Genomic DNA, 19,710 nt, shown 5'->3' with positions numbered 1-19,710 from the left:
CTATCTGAATGATTTGGAGCGACTGGTAGCCCCCGGCTATATCCCTACTGAACAGGATGTCCTGAGGTCCAGAGTCAAGACCACAGGTATTATAGAGACCCAGTTTGGCTTCAAAGATCTCAATTTCAGGTGGGTCAATTACTGATAATCAGAACTTCCTTTTCTGTATTTCTAGAGAATACTAAAATTATCAGAGGTTAGTAGATATGATTTTGGATTACTTTTTAAAAACTTCCCACATACACTCAAGATTTTTGCCTCTTATAAAGATCTACTGTTACACACTGTATTTGCCCTTAGAGTATGCAGAAAAAAGGCAAACATACAATAACATATTTTTAACAGTGATGACAGGTTAGCTGCTCTTGTATCTCCTTGGAGAATTGGCCCCTCCTCCTACATCCTTATAACAGCGTAACATAAACTTTCAACCAAAAAAAGAAAAGAAAGCTTTGAATCAAGTCCTCAACTCTATATACCCACCCCCCACCCCCACCCCCCCCCCCCCCCCACCACCACCACCACCACCACCATTTATGTCACAGGGGAAGATGTGTAAAGGGTTCAACATTTTTTACATTTAAATTAATTCACTCCATTGTTCTGCTGGCAATCCTGGAAGCCTAGCTAGGGTCTTTAATTGTTTACTGAATGAGGCCAAAGATGTCATTTGTCTTAGTTCCAGCAGAACATCATTCCACATGGTAGGTCCTAACAATGCAAAGCATGCAAAAATGGTTCTCCTCTAGACAGACCTGGTGAAAGGAAGGAACGTCAAGTAAGCTTTTTACTTGAGATCTCAGTAGTCTAGATGCTCAGTACACCTTAAGGGATGTAGAGATTCTTAGTCGAGCATCGTTGTAAAGAGCTTTAAAAATTAATAATAATACTTTTAAACATATTTACCTTATTACCAGAAGATAGTGCAGCTTGATAAGATGGAGAGTAATGTATTCTATTCTACAATGCACGTAATAATGTTTGAGGTAGCCCACAAAATAAAGCATTGCATTAATCTAAGGGGTCCTTTTACCAAGGTGTGGTAGGTCTAACGCAGACCTACCGCACAGTAATATGGCAGTACTGTGAGACACGCCAAGGCGTCCCATGGTAGTTTTGGGTTTAGCATGTGCTAATCCCTTGTCAAAAAATATTTTTGGGCTCAGGAGGCGTGTCTGGGGCAGGGAGTAGGCATGCCTATGGTAATTGGGTAATATGAGCACATTACTGTGTGCTACCTGATTAGCGCATGAGCAGCATGGGAGTAATGGCCACGTGCTAATGGGGAAATTAGCACATGACCATTACAAAAATGAAGGGAAAAGGCCATTTTACTGCCGTGCTAATAGCGGCTGGAGCACATGTGAAACCTACATGCTAGTTGCAGAGCTGGCCAATTTTTAGTGCAGCTTAGTAAAAGGACCCTTAAATACGGTGTAACCACATAACACAGCAAAAATTATCAGGAATCAAAAGATTTTTTAATCTCATGACTAATCTAATTTTTAAAAAGACAGTTTTTTTAACACAGCAGAAATTTGAGCTTTAACAGATCATGAAGAATCCAAAATTACTCCTACATTCTTGATCATTGTTAAAATAGGAACTGGTGTACCTTCAAAATAAAAATTAGAAGGTAACTGTGTGACTTCAAAGTGAGAAAGCCCCAAAATCTGAGTTTTAGACACATTCAAGTTCTGTGTTTTTATTCACCAAATTCTATATGGTTCTGCTTCTGCATATATAATTTTTAATATGTATCATTCATTTAATTGTTATGTAAGCCACATTGAACCAGAGTCACTCTTGGGCTAATGTGGGGTAAAAATGTCATAAAATAAAATCAGTTTTTATGTACCGCTCCATCTCTCTCCTCTCCCCCAGATTTTAAAAAATTACCCTCAAGTATGGAAAAACTCTTTAAAACTGCATTCTCTGAAGATGGAAGGGAATGGAATAAGTCTTATGGTATTGCCCTGTGTTGCTTTGAGATAATATGCCAGTTCTGATACTGTACTTTACATACACTTGTTTTCTGTGTATAACCTGTTATCTAATATAATAATTTGCACCTCCAATGTTCTGAAGCTGACTCCGTGGCAGTGTGGCAGTGAAGCCGTGTAGTGTTCCTGGGGTTCGTAATCGCCCTGCCCTCGCAACGTCAGAAGGAGAAGGAACCAACCGCAGGCAATCGCACTCGCTGTCACTGCCCCACCCTCGGAGGGAAGGGAAGGCTGCATAGCAACCCGCAAACAAATGTTACTCCATCCCAAACAGCCCTGATCCCCTGCCCCCCCCCCTCCAGCCACCCAGCAATTCTCCACACTCCCCTGCCCCCCCTCCAGCCACCCAGCGATTAATCTTGCTCTCTTGATTACCTCTGTCGAAGCGGCCGCGTTATTGAAAGCCCTGCCCGTCTGTAGCCTTCCCTTTGAGTTCTTCCCTCAGAGTCCCACATTCTGACATCATTTCCTCTTTCCATAAGGGCGGGACTCTGAGGGAACGAACTCGAAGGGAAGGCTACAGACGGGCAGGGCTTTCAATAACGCGGCCGCTTCGACGGAGGTAATCAGGGGAGCGAGGAGAATTGCTGGGTGGCTGGAGGGGGGCAGGGGACAGAGGAGAATCACACACAATCTCTCTCTCACAGACACCCCCGCACCCAGTCTCACTCTCTCTCTGTCACACACACACTCACACATTCACTCTCTCTCTCACACACAGTCACTCTCACACACACTCTCTCAAACATACACACTCTGAGGAAAACCTTGCTAGCACCCGTTTCATTTGTGTCAGAAATGGGCCTTTTTTACTTGTATTAAATAAAGGCCCTTGCTTATCCCTACTACTTTTTTAAAGTTTTCTATTTGGCTCCCCTTGGAGTGTCTCCAGATTCTCACAACAGTGTATAAAGCCAGGAGGCCAGTTTTGCCAACTTGCTGGCTCCAGCGTTTCCTCCAGCTGTTTCACTGGGCTCTTTGCAACACCTTCCATGTGATTTCTTTCCTTCTTACAAAGTCAACTCAAACTACTGTCCCAGGTGTTTTCCCTCCCCCAGGTAGCTTGCAGACTGACTTGAATACCTCTTGGGTGGCTACACTCTTCTCCTGGCTATTGCCAGGAGTTGTCTCCTGCAAACGCTTCACTTCTCCGTTTCTTCCTTGGGACTCTCTTTTCTACTCTTCTAAAGAACTGATATTCAATATAGAAACAATGAGTTACAATTTATATAGAACAATAAGAGTTTGTAGTAGATTTGTGGCAGTCTGTATAGGACAAGGTTGTAATTTATATTGACCAATGAGTAACAGATGTCATGATTATGGCAGGTTTTATGTGTTTATATTTGTTTCAGGTAAGCTTGGGATGAATTGGGTGACGAAAGCTTAGTTCAGTTCTATTCATTGTCGTATTCTTGTGCTGTTAATTGATAATTTGGTTGATTAGTTGGTTCAGTGGGGAGGAACTTTCTGAAAAAGTGGGCCTTCAGTTGTTTTCAGAACATTAGTGAATTGTCCTTGAGTTTTGGGTCTTTCAGTAGTGTGTTCCAGAGCTGGAAGCGTATGTTGATTTCTATTTAAGGCCTTTACATCTAGGGAAGTGGAGGGTTAGGTATGATCTTGCTGATTTAGTTGTATTCCAAAGTGGTAGGTCTATTAGATCGGTCATGTAGCCTGGTGATAAGCCAAAAATGATTCTGTAGGCCAGAGTGCAGATCTTGAAGGATATGCATGCCTTGATTGGTAACCAGTGTAATTTTTGGAGAAGGGGTATAGAGCTTTCAAACTGGGTTTTTCCAAAAATGAGTCTGGCTGCTGTATTTTGAGTGGTTTGTCATTTTCTTTAAGATTTGGTCTTTGCATCCTGAATAGATCCGATTGCAGTAATCCACATGAGCCAGAATCATGATCTTGAGTAGATGACTGGGCAGTGGCGTTCCTAGGGGGGCTGACAACCGGGGCGGATCGCCAATGCGCCCTGCCCCCTGCGGCGAAAGAGCCCCCCCCATGGGTGCACGCCGCTGGGGGGGTGCCACGCACCGGTCAGCTTCATTCGTTTCCATGCTCCCTCTGCCCCGGAACAGGTTACTGTATGTTGTAGTTGTTTACACAATTGTTTGATATGAAGTCCGTGAAGATGTGCTGGCTTTTCTTCCAGTTGCCGGGTGGTCTGTAGAACAGTACGCAATTCAGGTGATCAGTCAGGGAGTTGTTATGGATTCTAAATGAGGCAATTTCTAGTTGGGGTGTTATGGAGTCAGCAATGGTTTCGGTGGTGAATTTTTCTCAGTATATTAGTGCTATGCCTCCGCCTCTCTTTTCCAATTTTACTAACAAATAGTTAAGCTCTGGAACCTGTTGCGAGAGAAAGTGGTATCAGCAGTTAACCTGGTTTAAAAAAAGGTTTGGACAAGTTCCTGGAGGAAAAGTCCATAGTCTGCTATTGAGATAGACATGGGGAAAGCCACTGAATCTTGCTAGTATTTGGAATTCTGTCAGATACTTGTGACCTGATCTGGCCACTATTGGAAGCAGGATATTGGTCTAGATGGACATTGTTCTGACCCAGTATGGCTATTCTTATGTTCTTAAGTGTAAGGGGACAGAGAAGAAAGGCAAGAAATAGAAAGGGCATTTCAAGATCATATTGTTAAAATGGCTAACAATCCATTTTGGATCTAGAGGACTTTCCTTCCATTTTAGGAGAAATTATTGTTACTCCCATCTTGAAGAATAATAGGGAACCTTATCATCTTACTTCAAATTATAGGCTGGTGGCCTCTATACAGAAACCAAACTACATGACAGATAAGCTTGTAAACTAATTGATCTGATTATTGTAGTCAACGGGACACTTCCAGAAAGGACCACGTGGACATGAAGAATTTAAAAACACATTTATTCCATAAAAGTACTCAAAGGACTCGACATAGAGCTGTGTTTCAGCTATAATGCCTGTGTCAATGAATCAAAGATGGTAAAAAAAACCTTGTGGTTCTAAACATCAATGTTTTTTTTAACCGTCTTTGATTCGTTGAGACTCCTGACGCAGACATTATAGCCGAAACAAAGTTCTGTGTCGAGTCCTTTGAGTACTTTTATGGAATAAATGTGTTTTAAAATTCTTCATCGTCCTTGTGGTCCTTTCTGGAAGTGTCCTGTTGACTACGCTACTCCGCCCTTACAGCACTTACTTTCCGTAGTGTTCTACATTCCTCCACTTTTGTGGGTACCTTCTAATTGATCGGACTAGACATATCCCTCACCAAGCAAAAATCAAAGTGTCAACACCATCGTTTTACAAAGAACCCGAAACTGGATATTATAGGCAATAGTTACAAAACTGATCAGCTTGTAATCTAATTGATCTGAAATACATCATATTATACAGAAGAAATCAAAATAATTCACACCACTACAAACCCAAACAAAAATAAAATCTATACTACACAAAAAAGAAGACATAATGCACACCATAAAACTCCTCCTAGGTCTCTACTAACTACCACAACAGGAGCTCTACCACAACATTATACCCACACTAGGCAACCTACGCCACACACGCAGACACGCCACCTTCCATCATGGAAAAAAATGATCAAACAAAAGAAGAGATTCATCCACAAATCAAACACAACAGATGACAAAAAAGGGACCATACCAACCCAACAAGACAAACAACTGGTAAAAATTCCCAAAATCACAACAATAGAAGAAAACTACCTACCAATTTGAGTGGGATACATAAACACCAGATCAGCCATGAACAAAATGGAAACTATAAAAGACTGGATTATGGAGGAAGACCTCGAACTAGTTTTCCTCAGTATCGGATGAGTTCCTACCCAGACAGTTTCCTCAACGAAATATGGATTCACAACAATAATAATCTTGGACCTATAATCTTGGACCTCTATCCTCCAGGATACAAAATTCTATACTGGACCAGAAAACGAAAAAAGGGAGGGGGGCATCACATTAACATACAGATTCCTCTTCACAACCGAAAGCATTGCCAAATCCATGACACCGCAACTTGAAATCACCTCGATCAGGATAAGAGGCAAGTCTCTACTTAACCACCTGTGCTGCATCATATTCTACAGACCCCTGGGAAACTGGAATGAAGCCCAGACAAACCTTATGGACTTTATATCAAGCACATGTAAAGCAAACCCAAAACTTGTTACTAATAGGAGGCATTAACCTACATCTAGAAGATCAAAACACAAACTGCACAAGGGTTAGTGCCGCGCAATTAAATTAAAAAATAATTTTCCAGTGCACCACAAATGGCATGCACATGAGCCGGAACCACTGCCGGTGGCTGTGTTGGGCCAGCGGTAGTTCCGGTTTAGTGTGCAGTAAGCCCGCATTGGGCTCTACCGACGCTTTGTAAAAGGGCCCCTAAGTACTTAATGCCCTTTACTAGAACAGTTCCTTAAAGAAGTACAAGTAGATTTGGGCTAAAAATGTAATAAATGTTTTATTTCAGGAGTTTTTTCTTTCCCTTTCTTTTGTAATCCCTCATACTAGACAACTCTCCTGCTTATAATCGAACGAGAAAAACGCCCAAGTTCCGACCTAAATCTTGAGATGGACGTTTATCTCACAAAAACGAATAAAGCGGTATAATCGAAAGCCGATTTTTGGACGTTTTCAACTGCACTCCGTCGCGGATGCGGACAAAGTTGATGGGGGCGTGTCAGAGGTGTGGCAAAGGCGGAACTGGGGCGTGGTTATCTGCCGAACAAAGATGGGCGCATTTCACCGATAATGGGAAAAAAGTATGCGTTTTTAGCTAGAATTTAGGACACTTTTCCTGGACCCTGTTTTTTCACGAATAAGGCCCCAAAAAGTGCCCTAAATGACCAGATGACCACTGGAGGGAATCGGGGATGACCTCCCCTGACTCCCCCAGTGGTCACTAACCCCCTCCCACCACAAAAAATGATGTTTCACAACTTTTTATTTTCACCCTCAAATGTCATACCCAGCTCCCTGGCAGCAGTATGCAGGTCACTGGAGGAGTTGTTAGGGGGTGCAGTGGACTTCAGGCAGGTGGACCCAGGCCCATCCCCCCCCTACCTGTTACAATTGTGCTGCTTAATGCTTATTAGTCGTCCAACCCCCCCAAACCCACTGTACCCACATGTAGGTGCCCCCCTTCACCCCTTAGGGCTATAGTAATGGTGTAGACTTGTGGGCAGTGGGTTTTGAGGGGGATTTGGGGGGCTCAACACACAAGGGAAGGGTGCTATGCACCTGGGAGCTCTTTTACCTTTTTTTTTGGTTTTGTAAAAGTGCCCCCTAGGGTGCCCGGTTGATGTCCTGGCATGTGAGGGGGACCAGTGCTCTACGAATCCTGGCCCCTCCCACGAACAAATGCCTTGGATTTATTCGTTTTTGAGCTGGGCGCTTTCATTTTCCATTATCGCTGAACAACAAAAACGCCCAGCTCACACATTGTTGAATAAAACATGGGCGTCTATTTTTTCCCAAAATACGGTTCAGTCCACCCCTTCACGGACCCTTTCTTGGAGATAAACGCCCATGGAGATAGGCGTTTTCGTTCAATTATGCCCCTCGTCACGTGTGTTAGATTTGCTGTATGCCCTTGTGATCCTTGAGCAAGTCATTGCCCCAGGTACAAAGACATTGAGCCCATTAAACATAGAAACATAGAAAAATGAAGGCAAACTTATTTTGTTCCACCATCAGCTAGTTCTGCTAATACTATTAACCACTCTACTCGCACTAAGTGAAAAAACACCCCTTGGTTTCATCATGGTTTGTTTGTCATTCATTGCCAGTTGCATAAAGCTGAAAGGATTTGGTGAAAATCTCAAACAAATGAGTCATACCTTGGCTGGTTTCTTTAATAAAGTGGTTAAGCTTGCAAAACAACAATAGGGAGTGGAGGAGTGGCCTAGTGGTTAGGGTGGTGGACTTTGGTCCTGAGGAACTGAGTTCAATTCCCACTTCAGGCACAGGCAGCTCCTTGTGACTGGACACTTCCCCAGGACCAGAGTCCACCACCCTAACCACTAGGCCACTCCTCCACTATTCCTTCTCTCCATTCATTGGAGAATACTATTAAACACATTAGATTGACCATATGTCTCTTAGATTCCCTTCCCTCTAGTTGGATAAAATATAATTGTCATGGCTTAACTCCACTTTCCTCCACCTAGTTTCATCTAGTTTATCCTTTGGTTCTATGATGATACGTTGAAACCCTCTGCTCAGTGTGCGGCAACGGCTAAGAAAACAAATAGAATGTTAGGTATTATTGAGAAAGGAATGGAAAACAAAAATGAGGACTTTATAATGCCTTTGAATCGCCTGTACCGCACCGCAAATACTGTGTGCAATTCTGGTCACCACATCTCAAAAAAGGTATAGTGGAATTAGAAAAGATACAGAGAAGGGCAATGAAAATGATAAAGGGGATGGGATGACGTCCCAATGAGGAAAGGCTAAAGCAGCTAGGGTTCTTCAGCTTGGAGAAAAGACAGCTGAGGGGAGATATGATATAGGTCTATAAAATAATGAGTGGAGTGGAATGGATAGACGTGAATCGCTTGTTTACTCTTTCCAAAAATACTAGGACTAGGGGGCACATAATGAAGCTACAAAGTTAAAACAAATCGGAGAAATATTTCTTCACTCAACATGTAATTAAACTCTGGAATTCGTTGCCAGAGAATGTAGTAAACACAGTTAGCTTAGTGGAGTTTTAAAAACGCTTGGATCGCTTCCTAAAAGAAAAGTCCATAAGCAATTATTAAGATGAACTTGGGGAAAATCCACTGCTTATTTTGGGATCTTGCCAGGTACTTGTAACCTTGATTGGCCACTGTTGGAAAGAACATGCTGGGCTTAATGGACCTTCGGTCTGTCCCAGAACGGCAACACTTATGTAAGGATGTACCTGGATTCTTTGCCAGCGAAGAAAGGCTGCCACCATAAGTACATAAGCATCGCCATGCTGGGACAGACCAAGGGTCCATCAAGCCCAGCACCCTGTCACCAACAGCAGCCAAAAGAACAAGCAATTTGTCCCGCCCATCCTAGAAATACTGTATTATTCCCTTGTCCATTCAATAACATTCTATGGCCTTTTCCTCCAGGAAGCCGTCCAACCTTTTTTTGAAGTCTGCTAAGTTAACCGCCTTAACCACTTTTTCCAGTAGCGAATTCCAGAGTTTAACTACGCATTGAGTGAAGAAAAATTTCTTCCAATTCGTTTTAAATTTACCACACTGCAGCTTCATTGCATGCCCCCTTGTCCTAGTATTTTTGGAAAGCGTAAACAGATGCTCCACATCGACCCATTCCATTCCACTCATTATCTTATAGACCTCTATCATATCTCCCCTCAGCTGCCTCTCCTCCAAGCTGAAAAGCCCCAGCCTCTTCAGCCTTTCCTCACAGGGAAGTCATCCCATCCCCTGTATCATCTTTGTCGCCCTTCTCTGCACCTTTTCCAATTCTACTATAACTTTTTTGAGGTGCGGTGACCAGAATTGAAGACAATACTCGAGGTGCGGTCGCACCATGGAGCGATACAATAGCAGAATAATATCCTTATTTTTGTTCTCAATCCCTTTCCTAATGATACCCAACATTCTATTTGCTTTCCTAGCTGCAGCAGCACATTGAGCAGAAGTTTTCAACGTATCATCAACGATGACACCTAGATCCCTTTCTTGGTCCGTGACTCCCAACGCTGAACCTTGCATGACATAGTTATAGTTTGGGTTCCTCTTTCCCACATGCATCACTTTGCACTTGCTCACATTAAATGTCATCTGCCATTTAGATGCCCAGTCTACCAGTCTCATAAGGTTCTCTTGTAGTTTTTCACAATCTTCCTGCAATTTGACGACTTTGAATAACTTTGTGTCATCGGCAAATTTGATTACCTCACAGGTTACCCCCATCTCAAGGTCATTTATGAATATGTTAAAAAAGCAGAGGTCCCAGCACAGATCCCTGAGGGACCCCACTAACTACCTTTCTCCATTGCGAATATTGACCTTTTAATCCTACTCTATGTTTCCTATCTTTCTACCAGTTTTTAGTCCACAGTAAGACACTACCTCCGATCCCATGTCCCTCTACTTTCCTCGGCTTAATGTGGATGCCCTTATTATGCGGCTACTACCATAACTTTTGAAAATGTGTGAGGTGCAGTGGCGAGGCCAAAAGCATGGCCCTGAATTGAAAATGATCTCACAGGATCACAATCTAGAGAAATTTCCTGCAATGAGGCCAAATTGGGATATGAAAATAAGCCTCCTTGAAGTCCAAGGAGGTGAGAAACTCGCCTGCCTGGACTGAAGCTATGACAGAATGAAGAATCTCCATGCGGAGGTGCAGCACTCTGAGAGACTTGTTCCCCCCTCTGAGATTCAGAACTGGGCGACAAAGTAGATAGAATATCGACCCTTGACTTTCTTTCCTTAAGGAACAGGCTTACGGAGTCTACAGTAGTTAGCACTGCCCGACTCTTTGCAGAGCTGCCACAGGGGGACAGCATGAAAAGATCTGTGAGTGACTTTGAAAATTCTAGCTTGTAGCCATAGAGAATGATACCAAGGACCCATTGGTTTGCAGTAATAGTGGTCCACTCCTTGTGAAAGTGGGAAAGACCTCAACCCTGTCTTTGCAAAGAGGGAGAGGTTCTTGAGGAAGTGGAAAAGGGCTTCTCAAAAGGAAGACTGAGGAAAGTGAGGTTTTTGAGTGGAAGCACTAGCCTTTCCCGCTTTTCAAAAATGAGGTGCCTTAGGCTTGTCCTTGGAATCTCCCAGGTCTTTAACAATCTTTTCCAAATCCACACCAAAGAGTAGTTTCCCCTGAATATTCCGCCAGTGTCGTTATGCTCATATTAGCCCTCTCCTCAAGTCACTTCACTGGCTTCCTATCCGTTTCCGCATACAGTTCAAACTCCTCTTATTGACCTATAAGTGCATTCACTCTGCAGCACCTCAGTACCTCTCCACTCTCATCTCTCCCTACATTCCTCCCCGGGAACTCCGTTCACTGGGTAAATCTCTCTTATCTGCACCCTTCTCCTCCACTGCTAACTCCAGACTCTGTTCCTTTTATCTTGCTGCACCATATGCCTGGAATAGACTTCCTGAGCCGGTATGTCAAGCTCCATCTCTGGCCATCTTCAAATCTAAGCTAAAAGCCCACCTTTTTGATGCTGCTTTTAACTCCTAACCCTTATTCACTTGTTCAGAACCCTTATTTTATCATCCTCACTTTAATATCCCTTATCTCTTGTTTGTCCTGTTTGTCTGTCCTAATTAGATTGTAAGCACTGTCGAGCAGGGACTGTCTCTTCATGTTCAAATGCACAGTGCTGCATACGTCTAGTAGTGCTTTATAAATGATAAATAGGAGACATCCCTTGCTATTGTTTGGTGAATACAAATGCATTAAACCAACTCTTCCAGGATTTTTGTCCTTCTTGCAGAGAGCAATATTGATGGGAAAGAGAGTCATCTTGCTGCATTGGCGAGACACCAGAGCTCCTTCTGTACAAACCTGGAGAATACAAATGATTGAGCTCTTAAAGTTGGAGAGGTGTGGACTTTTGGATTTGTCCTCCAGAGAGGGATTGAGTTTTCAGAGGGCATGGGCAAACGTTTGGGATACACTGCAGCCTTTGGCGAGGAGTAGAATCCTAAATTGAATATATCAGAGTTCATGTCATAGTTATGATCTTTACTTGGACCACTTGTGCTGTGGGAGGGGAGGGAAAGGGGGGGGTTAGAAGGGAGGGTTTAGGGACAGGGAAGCGATGGAAGGGGGGGGATTGGAGTAGAAGTGGGGGGGGGGAGCCTGGGGGAGAAAAAAACGCTGAATATTTCCCGATTTATGAATATGTTGAAGGTATTTTGTACTTATATTGTCTATTTGCAGTATTATCTGTTTGTTACCTTTCCTGTTAATAAAACAGAATTAAACAGAAATGATAAATAGTAAGTAAGTAGTAAAGGGCAACTTCGCCAGTTGAGATTTGGTCAACCATAGCCAGTGTCGTGCAGAAATGGCCAAGACCATAACGCTTGGAGAATATCATAAAGAGTGTCTGACAAATAGGATAACCCTGCCTCTAGAGTAGGGAGAAAGTCTAGAGGCAAGTCCAACGTGGACAATTGTTGAATCCACGATAAAGAAGCCCTGGCTGAAAGTTGAAAGGCAAGCTTGTGGTCATGCATATCCTTTAATGCAATGCCACCTTCAATAGGGATAGTGGTATGTTTAGTAGGCGCATAATAAGGGCATCCACCTTAAGCAGAGCAAACTGCTCAAAATCAGACAGCAAAAGGGGATATAATTTGAACATAGCACGAGCCGCCTGGAGGTTAGAATGAGGGTCCACTGAGCTGTAAGCTCCTGCATAGCCTCATGAATATGGAAAGATACAGGAGGTCTCTTAGTACTTGACATAATAGATGGAGGAGGACCAGAGAACTGACCAGCAGGGGAACAAATGTTTAAAGCCTCCATAGATTTTGTGATCAAGGCAACTCTGCTCTCAAAAACAACCTAACTACAGTAGGAATATCACCCCTCTCTGCCTCTGAAATGTCAAAGTCAGGGCCATCAGCAGAACAAGGACAGCCTGAATATACAGATAAAACCTCCTCTGAGTCCCGAGGAGGAACATTTTTCCAAGTCCTGTAAAATGGAAAGTTTTGTTTGGTAGGAAGCTGCTCCCTCAGAAGCAACGTGAGGGGAAGAAGGAGAGGCAGATTGAGCTGACTTTAATAAAAAGGGTAATAAAAGAACAAATTCAGATGAAAACAGCAAGGCAGAGACTTCTACCCTCACAAAACCAACATCCCGGGACTCAGTAGCTGGTGAGGATCCTGCTGACAAAATGGCCACCGAAGCCTCGCAGAGTACAGGAGCCGTTGACGCTGAGTCTGCCAAATCTGCCATCGGAGTGGGGCCAGATTGAATTCCCAGAAATGGAGTACTGAATGCCAAAGTAGGCAAAAGTGGCATGTCCACAGAAGTAAAACAAAGCGTGCAGGATCCGGTAGCCAAGACTTAATAGGCTCAGACATAAAGAATAATAAATATACTCAGAAAACAGCCAACCTTGTGACTCCACAAACTTCCCACAGCACAAACGCTCTAAAAAAAAACCCACCACAGTGGTTGCTTTTTTTTTTTTTTAATAGAGGCAGGAGAAAAAGAGAAGGGATGACTGAGATAAAAGAGGTAGAAAGTGGCAATGGGGGAGCAGGGAGGGACGTAGATCACAGTTTTACACCTGAGGCACAGGATATTCTCAACCCCAAACTCAGCTGAACCTGCAAGCAGAACAGGAGGCCACACAGAAGTCATCACAGTGCACAGGAGCTGCTATCCTGTCTGCTGGAAATAGAGAATACTGGCTTGGTTGCTAAGCACAGGAGCTTATGAGGCACAACTCATTAGAGTTTTCTACTCCACCTGCTGGCGGATGGTCACAACCCATTAATCTGGAATTATCCTTGGGATGTAATGGAACAGAGGCTTGTCTAGGGCCCAGCAGGAGGAATCTGAAGCTTGTCAGGGAGACATAATAGGGATCGGCAGCAGCTTGTTGGGGGAAGCAGGAGGGGGAGAATATAAATTTCCCTTATGCAGGTCCCGGCCTATATTCAGGCTGGACCAGAGCTGAATATTGGCCAGAACCCATATAATTCTCAGCGGCCAGCATGTGTCCAGTTAAAGCTGGATATTTAATGCCAGTGTCCAGGCATGGACTGGCATTGAATATCCTGGGCTGATTAGGCCAGCCACAGATGCCAATAAAAACATTCTTGCCACCGCCTTCTCAATATTGACTAATTGAAATTTATAGTCTTCCAGTGTACAAAAACCACTTTCAGCTTAGGCTGTGTGTCATCAACAAAAGCAGAAACATCAAGCCCTTATCTCATCTAAAGTGTAATTAAAGTTGCTTAGGAGCAGTTCTCTGCTTTCTTAGGCAGAGAAGTTTCCCCTTTAATAATTTAGGAGTCGACTTTTTGATTAATTACATTTGCTACTATATATCCTGGGATATCCGTTCTCTTTATGTGTAGTCCACATTGAACTGTGAGGTATTGCAGGTCATAAGAATAAAATGTTATGTTTTTTTTTTGTTTTTTTTTTTTTGTTTTTTTTTAAGTTTCAAATTTTTTTACATATTAACATGTAATTGGAAATACATTGTATACCTGGTCCTTAATCTAAACAAAACATTAATAATAATTTGCAGATACACAAATTCACCAAATAAGAGCAGGCTATACAATTAATTAAACCACAACTATGATTTCCAGGGGAACGTGAATTAAATTATAGGAGATCTTAAAAGGAAACAAAAAGAATATCGTTTATAGCCTGGCCGGGCTATCTTAAACTTACTACTGTTGATAATCTGATAACATCAATTACTCTACAGGTGCTATGGTTAGTTTTTTCATCGCCAAAAATGCTTTAAGATGTTCCGGTTCAAAAAATATATATTTTACTCCCATATATTTCACCAAACATTTACATGGGTAAGCAAGTAAAAATGTTGCACCCAGAGCTCGGGTCTCTTCTCTATATGAAAGAAACAATTTTCTCCTATCTTGTGTTGTCTTACAAACATCCGGGTATATCCACAATCTTTGACCACAAAAAGTTTTTAAAGCATTTTTTTTTTTTTAGCATTTTTAAAATATAACTTCAACACAGCATTCAAATCCTGTTCAAAAACAAAAGATATCAAAAGAGTCCTTCGCTGTTCAATTTCGGATAAAGATGTATCTAATATTGCTGAAATATCCAATTGTGCATGAGGATCCGAGATTATATTCCCCATTTCAGTTGATTTACTCTTGTCACCAGACTCAGCTTGTTGAGGAATTAGAAGGTAATATATCCTATTTAAAGGAGGAATAGCTGAATCTGGATACAACAGAACTTCTTTTAAATATTTCTTAAACATTTCAGTAGGGCTCATTTCCTTAATCCAGGGAAAATTCAATATTCTAAGATTCAATCTTCTGTTAAAGTTCTCAAAGTGTTCAATTTTCTTGTGGGTTACCATTTTGTCTGCTACTAAAGATTCAGTCACAGATTTTAAAGATTTAACTTCCTGCTGAAGTGCTTCAGTTTGTAAGAACGATTCTTGCTTAGTTTTTTCAAAGGAATTAGTTAAAGAATCAATTTTACTTACTAAAAGAGAAGTCTCTCGAGCAGATTTTGTTACTGTCTGGGTTAAACCTTGTAATATCTTCCATATCATCTGTAGATCAATCTCCGCCGGAGGATTCCCCTCCAAAGAAATATCTTCAGCGTTCGGGGGGGAGTTAGCGCCTTCTGAGGTTTGGTCCAACACGCCTTCCGTAGTGGCTTCATCCTCCTCCCTCCGCCCCGAAATCGCTGGCGGCGGAGGTCGATTATCTGGCGGCGAAAGAGATATTTCCAGTGCTGAGGGAGATATAGCTCCTCCAATAGCTCCCAGGTCAGCTTCGCTCGCCTTTCGAAGGATAGGCGTCGTGAATCGGTCAAGTGTCTGTTGGGACGGGGAGGAAGTTCGGGCCGCTGGCGTCAGACCCCTAACTTCCTTTACTAGCCCCTTCCTTTTAGTATGAGGCATTTCGAGGAAAAACAGAGGAATTAGGCTCCCAACAAATCTACCATGAGCGACTCACAAACGCTCCGGCCGCTATCTTGACACGCCCCTCTTTGGCCTGTCAAAATGTTATGTTTTATTATGTTATGTTATGATAGGCCTTCCTGTTTACTTTTCCTCTCTCACAATTCCATAATCCCCCGCCAGTTTGCTCCACTCTCTAAATGATCACCGCGATCCCTAAACAGGCTCTTTTTTTTTTTGCAGCCCCCTTTCTTTGCCCCTTTTCATTTGAACTGAACTGTCCCTTAAAAAATGTAAATCCACCTTAAAAACCTGGCTTTTTCTTCATGCATTTGACTCCACCTAGGCTGATTGCAATCTTATGTCACTGTGCTTATGTCTTCTCTCTTTTCCTTACTCTCCTCCCCCACCCCCCATTCTTCACCTTCTTTCCCTAGCTCTGCAACTGCAATCATCCCACTTCTTTTGCTTGTCTTGTTTTCTTTAGGTCTTAATTGTTTTCTATGAATAGAATTCCTCTTCCCCTTCCATCCTCAGTAAGCAGGGGAAGCGGGCGGCTTTACTTATCCTGCTATCCAAGGAGAGCCCACATTACAAGTAACTACACTTTCTCATAGGACAAGCAGGATGTGTCAGCAACATATAGGTGACTCCCTAGCCGAGGGTCGCACCGGGCTGATTCTGTGGATGTGTCCATACCTCGGGGCTGCCCTGGTGCTTCTGTGGGACACGAGCTGGATCTGATTAGGAGATAGAGACAGAGTCAGAGTGAAAGTCAGGGAACATGAGCTGGTTTTATTGAACATTGAACCATACAGCCTATAACAGTATGAATGTAACTTAACTGGTAACGGAGCATTGGGCCAATGGAATAATGCTACTTACAAAGTGACTCAAAATCAGTATTATTCCTTTTATACGGGAGTCAGCAACCTGTGGTTCTGAGATACCACATGCTGGTATCTCCAATGGTAAATCATGGCTCAGTAAAAGCTCACTGTGTTGCAAACAAGGAAGAATAACCCTAACTACCCCAAGAATGGAAGAAAGCTGAAAGGAACAGATAAGGGTTGGAGCTTGGATGAAATTTAAGAGGTAAAAAAGATAGGAGGAAAGAGAAAAATGACAAATGGACAAGAATCTGCTGCTTAAAGGAGCTGCCGCAATTACCATCAAGTGGTGATTTTTACTCAGAGGCCTAGAAGACCGAGTCGCAGTGTTGACATAAGATCCGATGTGCCCAAACAAGAGAGAGCAAGAATCAAAGGAGCTGTCGCAGTTACCATCATGTGGTGATTTTCACCCGGAGACCTGGAAGACCGAGTCATAGCATCTGATGTCATAAGAACCTCTTACTATAAGATCCGGTGAGCCCTGCAGTTGCTGGGAAGTGCCTGACTGAGAGAGAGAGTAAGAATCTGCTGGCTAAATTTTCACTGAGAGGCCCAGAAGACTGATTCACTGTATCTGACGTCGTTCTTCTGCAACATCTTACTGTAAGATCTGGTGAGCCTTGTGGCACGTGGCTGCAGGGTATGGCCGAAGGAGTGTACCCAAAGGGGCATGTTTGGCCCCTTGGGAACCTCTTAGGAACACCGAAGGAGCTTGGAATATTGCTAGTACTTTTGAAGTTTTTTCACCCTTCAAACTGTGAGTACTTGCCTATGGGGAAAAAAAGGAAGGGGGATGTTTACAGTGCGGTCTTTTCCTAGGTAGGCCTTTATGTGATTCCTACAAATGTTTACTATTATGATATGGTAGAATTGCTTTCATAGGTCCTGAGTGAGTTTGGTAAGGTTTTGTATTACTTCATAATATGTTTAGTACTGGATTTTAGATTTGGATTTAACTGAGGTCAGAGGGATCACGGCTGGGGTGGCCCCGCTCCGCGCTCCTTGCCTGGTGGACACTTCCGTGGGGTTCCACAATATTTGGTCTTTGCTCTGCGCCACGAGGTCGGGCCTGGCTTGAGACTGTGCACTGGACCTGGTGCGGAACATTCGTCGAGGATCGGCACAACTGCACGAGTTCCATCAACCGGCACTTTCATCTGCTACGGCACTGGAAGTACTGTCCACCATTGAAGGGGAACACGATCCGCATCGATTCATCCGCTTGACTGTAGCGACGGACGCCCTCCCAACCCAAGCATCGTGGCCACGCATTAGCGTCCATTTTGAGTGTGCCGCAGCCCTAACTATCGAATTGAAACAACATGTGAGTATGTAGACAAGTTAATGTTTCAGAACGAATAAAGTGGTTATCATCTAAAAGTCTACTACCACCATTATTCCTGAACACTACAATAACTATACCTGTTATGGGAGTAGCTGCTTTTAGGAAGTAAATTCCTATCCCATTACACAGTGGGAAATAGATGAATAGAAACAGGTTAGTTTCTCATAGCAAGAGAGAGCAAAAGGATTGATCCACAACTGTATTGCTATTTTCTCAACACACATACAATTGCCTCTCATTGTGTCTAACCCCTGCACTGCAGCTTCGAGTCAGTGTGTGTAACTATCTGGAGCATGTATGCTGGGTTAGGACAGGAGTGATCTTCTGTTCCTCTTAGCGCCTGTGGCAGGGAGCCTGGACTTTTAGAAGCCACCTTTAGCACAATACACCCGAGAATGATAGGACATCTTTGACATCTGGCTCTGGACGAGCTCCAGGTAGCAATTGTCTGACCGATCGAGGCTTCTTTCCCACCATCGGCAGCGCCTGCGTCTGCTCACAATAGGACTCATCTTACCTGCTCCAACTTGCATTGTCTGCTCCAGCCTGCATCATCTGTTCCTGCCTACCTGCCTTCTCCAGCCTGCATCGTCTGTTCCTGCCCGCATCCTCTGCCCCAGCCTGCATCACCTGTTCCTGCCTACATCGTCTGTTCCTGCCCGCATCCCTGTCCCAGCCTGCATCATCTGTTCCAGCCCGCATCCCTGTCCCAGCCTGCATCATCTGTTCCAGCCTGCATCATCTGTTCCTGCCTGCATCAGCTGTTCCTACCTGCATCCTCTGCCCCAGCCTGAATCGTCTGTTCCTACCTGCATCCTCTGCCTACATCACCTGCCCCTGCCTGCATCATCTGTTCCTACCTGCATCCTCTGCCCCAGCCTGCATCGTCTGTTCCTGCCCGCATCCCTGTCCCAGCCTGCATCATCTGTTCCAGCCTGCATCATCTGTTCCTGCCTGCATCAGCTGTTCCTACCTGCATCTTCTGCCCCAGCCTGAATCGTCTGTTCCTACCTGCATCCTCTGCCTACATCACCTGCCCCTGCCTGCATCATCTGTTCCTACCTGCATCCTCTGCCCCAGCCTGCATCGTCTGTTCCTGCCTGCATCCTCTGCCCCAGCCTTCATCGTCTGTTCCTACCTGCATCCTCTGCCCCAGCCTGCATCACCTGTTCCTGCCTACATCGTCTGTTCCTGCCCGCATCCCTGTCCCAGCCTGCATCATCTGTTCCAGCCTGCATCATCTGTTCCTGCCTGCATCAGCTGTTCCTACCTGCATCCTCTGCCCCAGCCTGCATCGTCTGTTCCTGCCTGCATCCTCTGCCCCAGCCTTCATCATCTGTTCCTACCTGCATCCTCTGCCCCAGCCTGCATCGTCTGTTCCTGCCTGCATCCTCTGCCCCAGCCTGAATCATCTGTTCCTGCCTGCATCCTCTGTCTACATCACCTGCCCTAGCCTGCATCCTCTGCCCCAGACTGCAGCTTAACCGAGAGGGTTGTAATTTTAATGGATATACCTTCATAATTGCTCACAGCTAACGTTTCTGGACGGCTGCTGCCTTCTAGCCATTATCTTCATCTCACTGTTCTTCAAGATCTTACTGACTCTTTTGCTAGTTACTCTCTACTACTGCTTCTGCATATTGCATTACCCTATTTTGTATTTATCTTATATTTATCTTGTATTATTGAATTGTATTTATCTTATATTATCGGCTACTACCTCTTAATGCCTATACTATCCCCCTCCTAGTTTGCTCTGAACCTACCTGAACCTCCACCCCCTTCAGCTTATTCTGAGCATTTCTGTACCAAAATCTGTTATTA

At 43.8% G+C, this 19,710-nt stretch overlaps 1 protein-coding gene across 1 annotated transcript in view; it reads left to right on the top strand.

Moving 5' to 3' along the window:
- Positions 1-19,710, top strand: part of GNAT1 (G protein subunit alpha transducin 1) — a 96,128-nt gene that overhangs the window by 36,497 nt on the left and 39,921 nt on the right. Inside the window, exon 5 of the mRNA XM_030205538.1 lies at positions 1-129. Coding sequence (XP_030061398.1) covers positions 1-129 — 129 coding nt within the window. The remainder of the gene's footprint in view (positions 130-19,710) is intronic.

Source organism: Microcaecilia unicolor, chromosome 6 (genome assembly GCF_901765095.1).
Source record: "Microcaecilia unicolor chromosome 6, aMicUni1.1, whole genome shotgun sequence".
Taxonomy (NCBI): domain Eukaryota; kingdom Metazoa; phylum Chordata; class Amphibia; order Gymnophiona; family Siphonopidae; genus Microcaecilia; species Microcaecilia unicolor.
The sequence above is the reverse complement of the archived record's forward strand: the minus strand, read 5'-3'. Positions and strand labels throughout refer to the sequence as shown.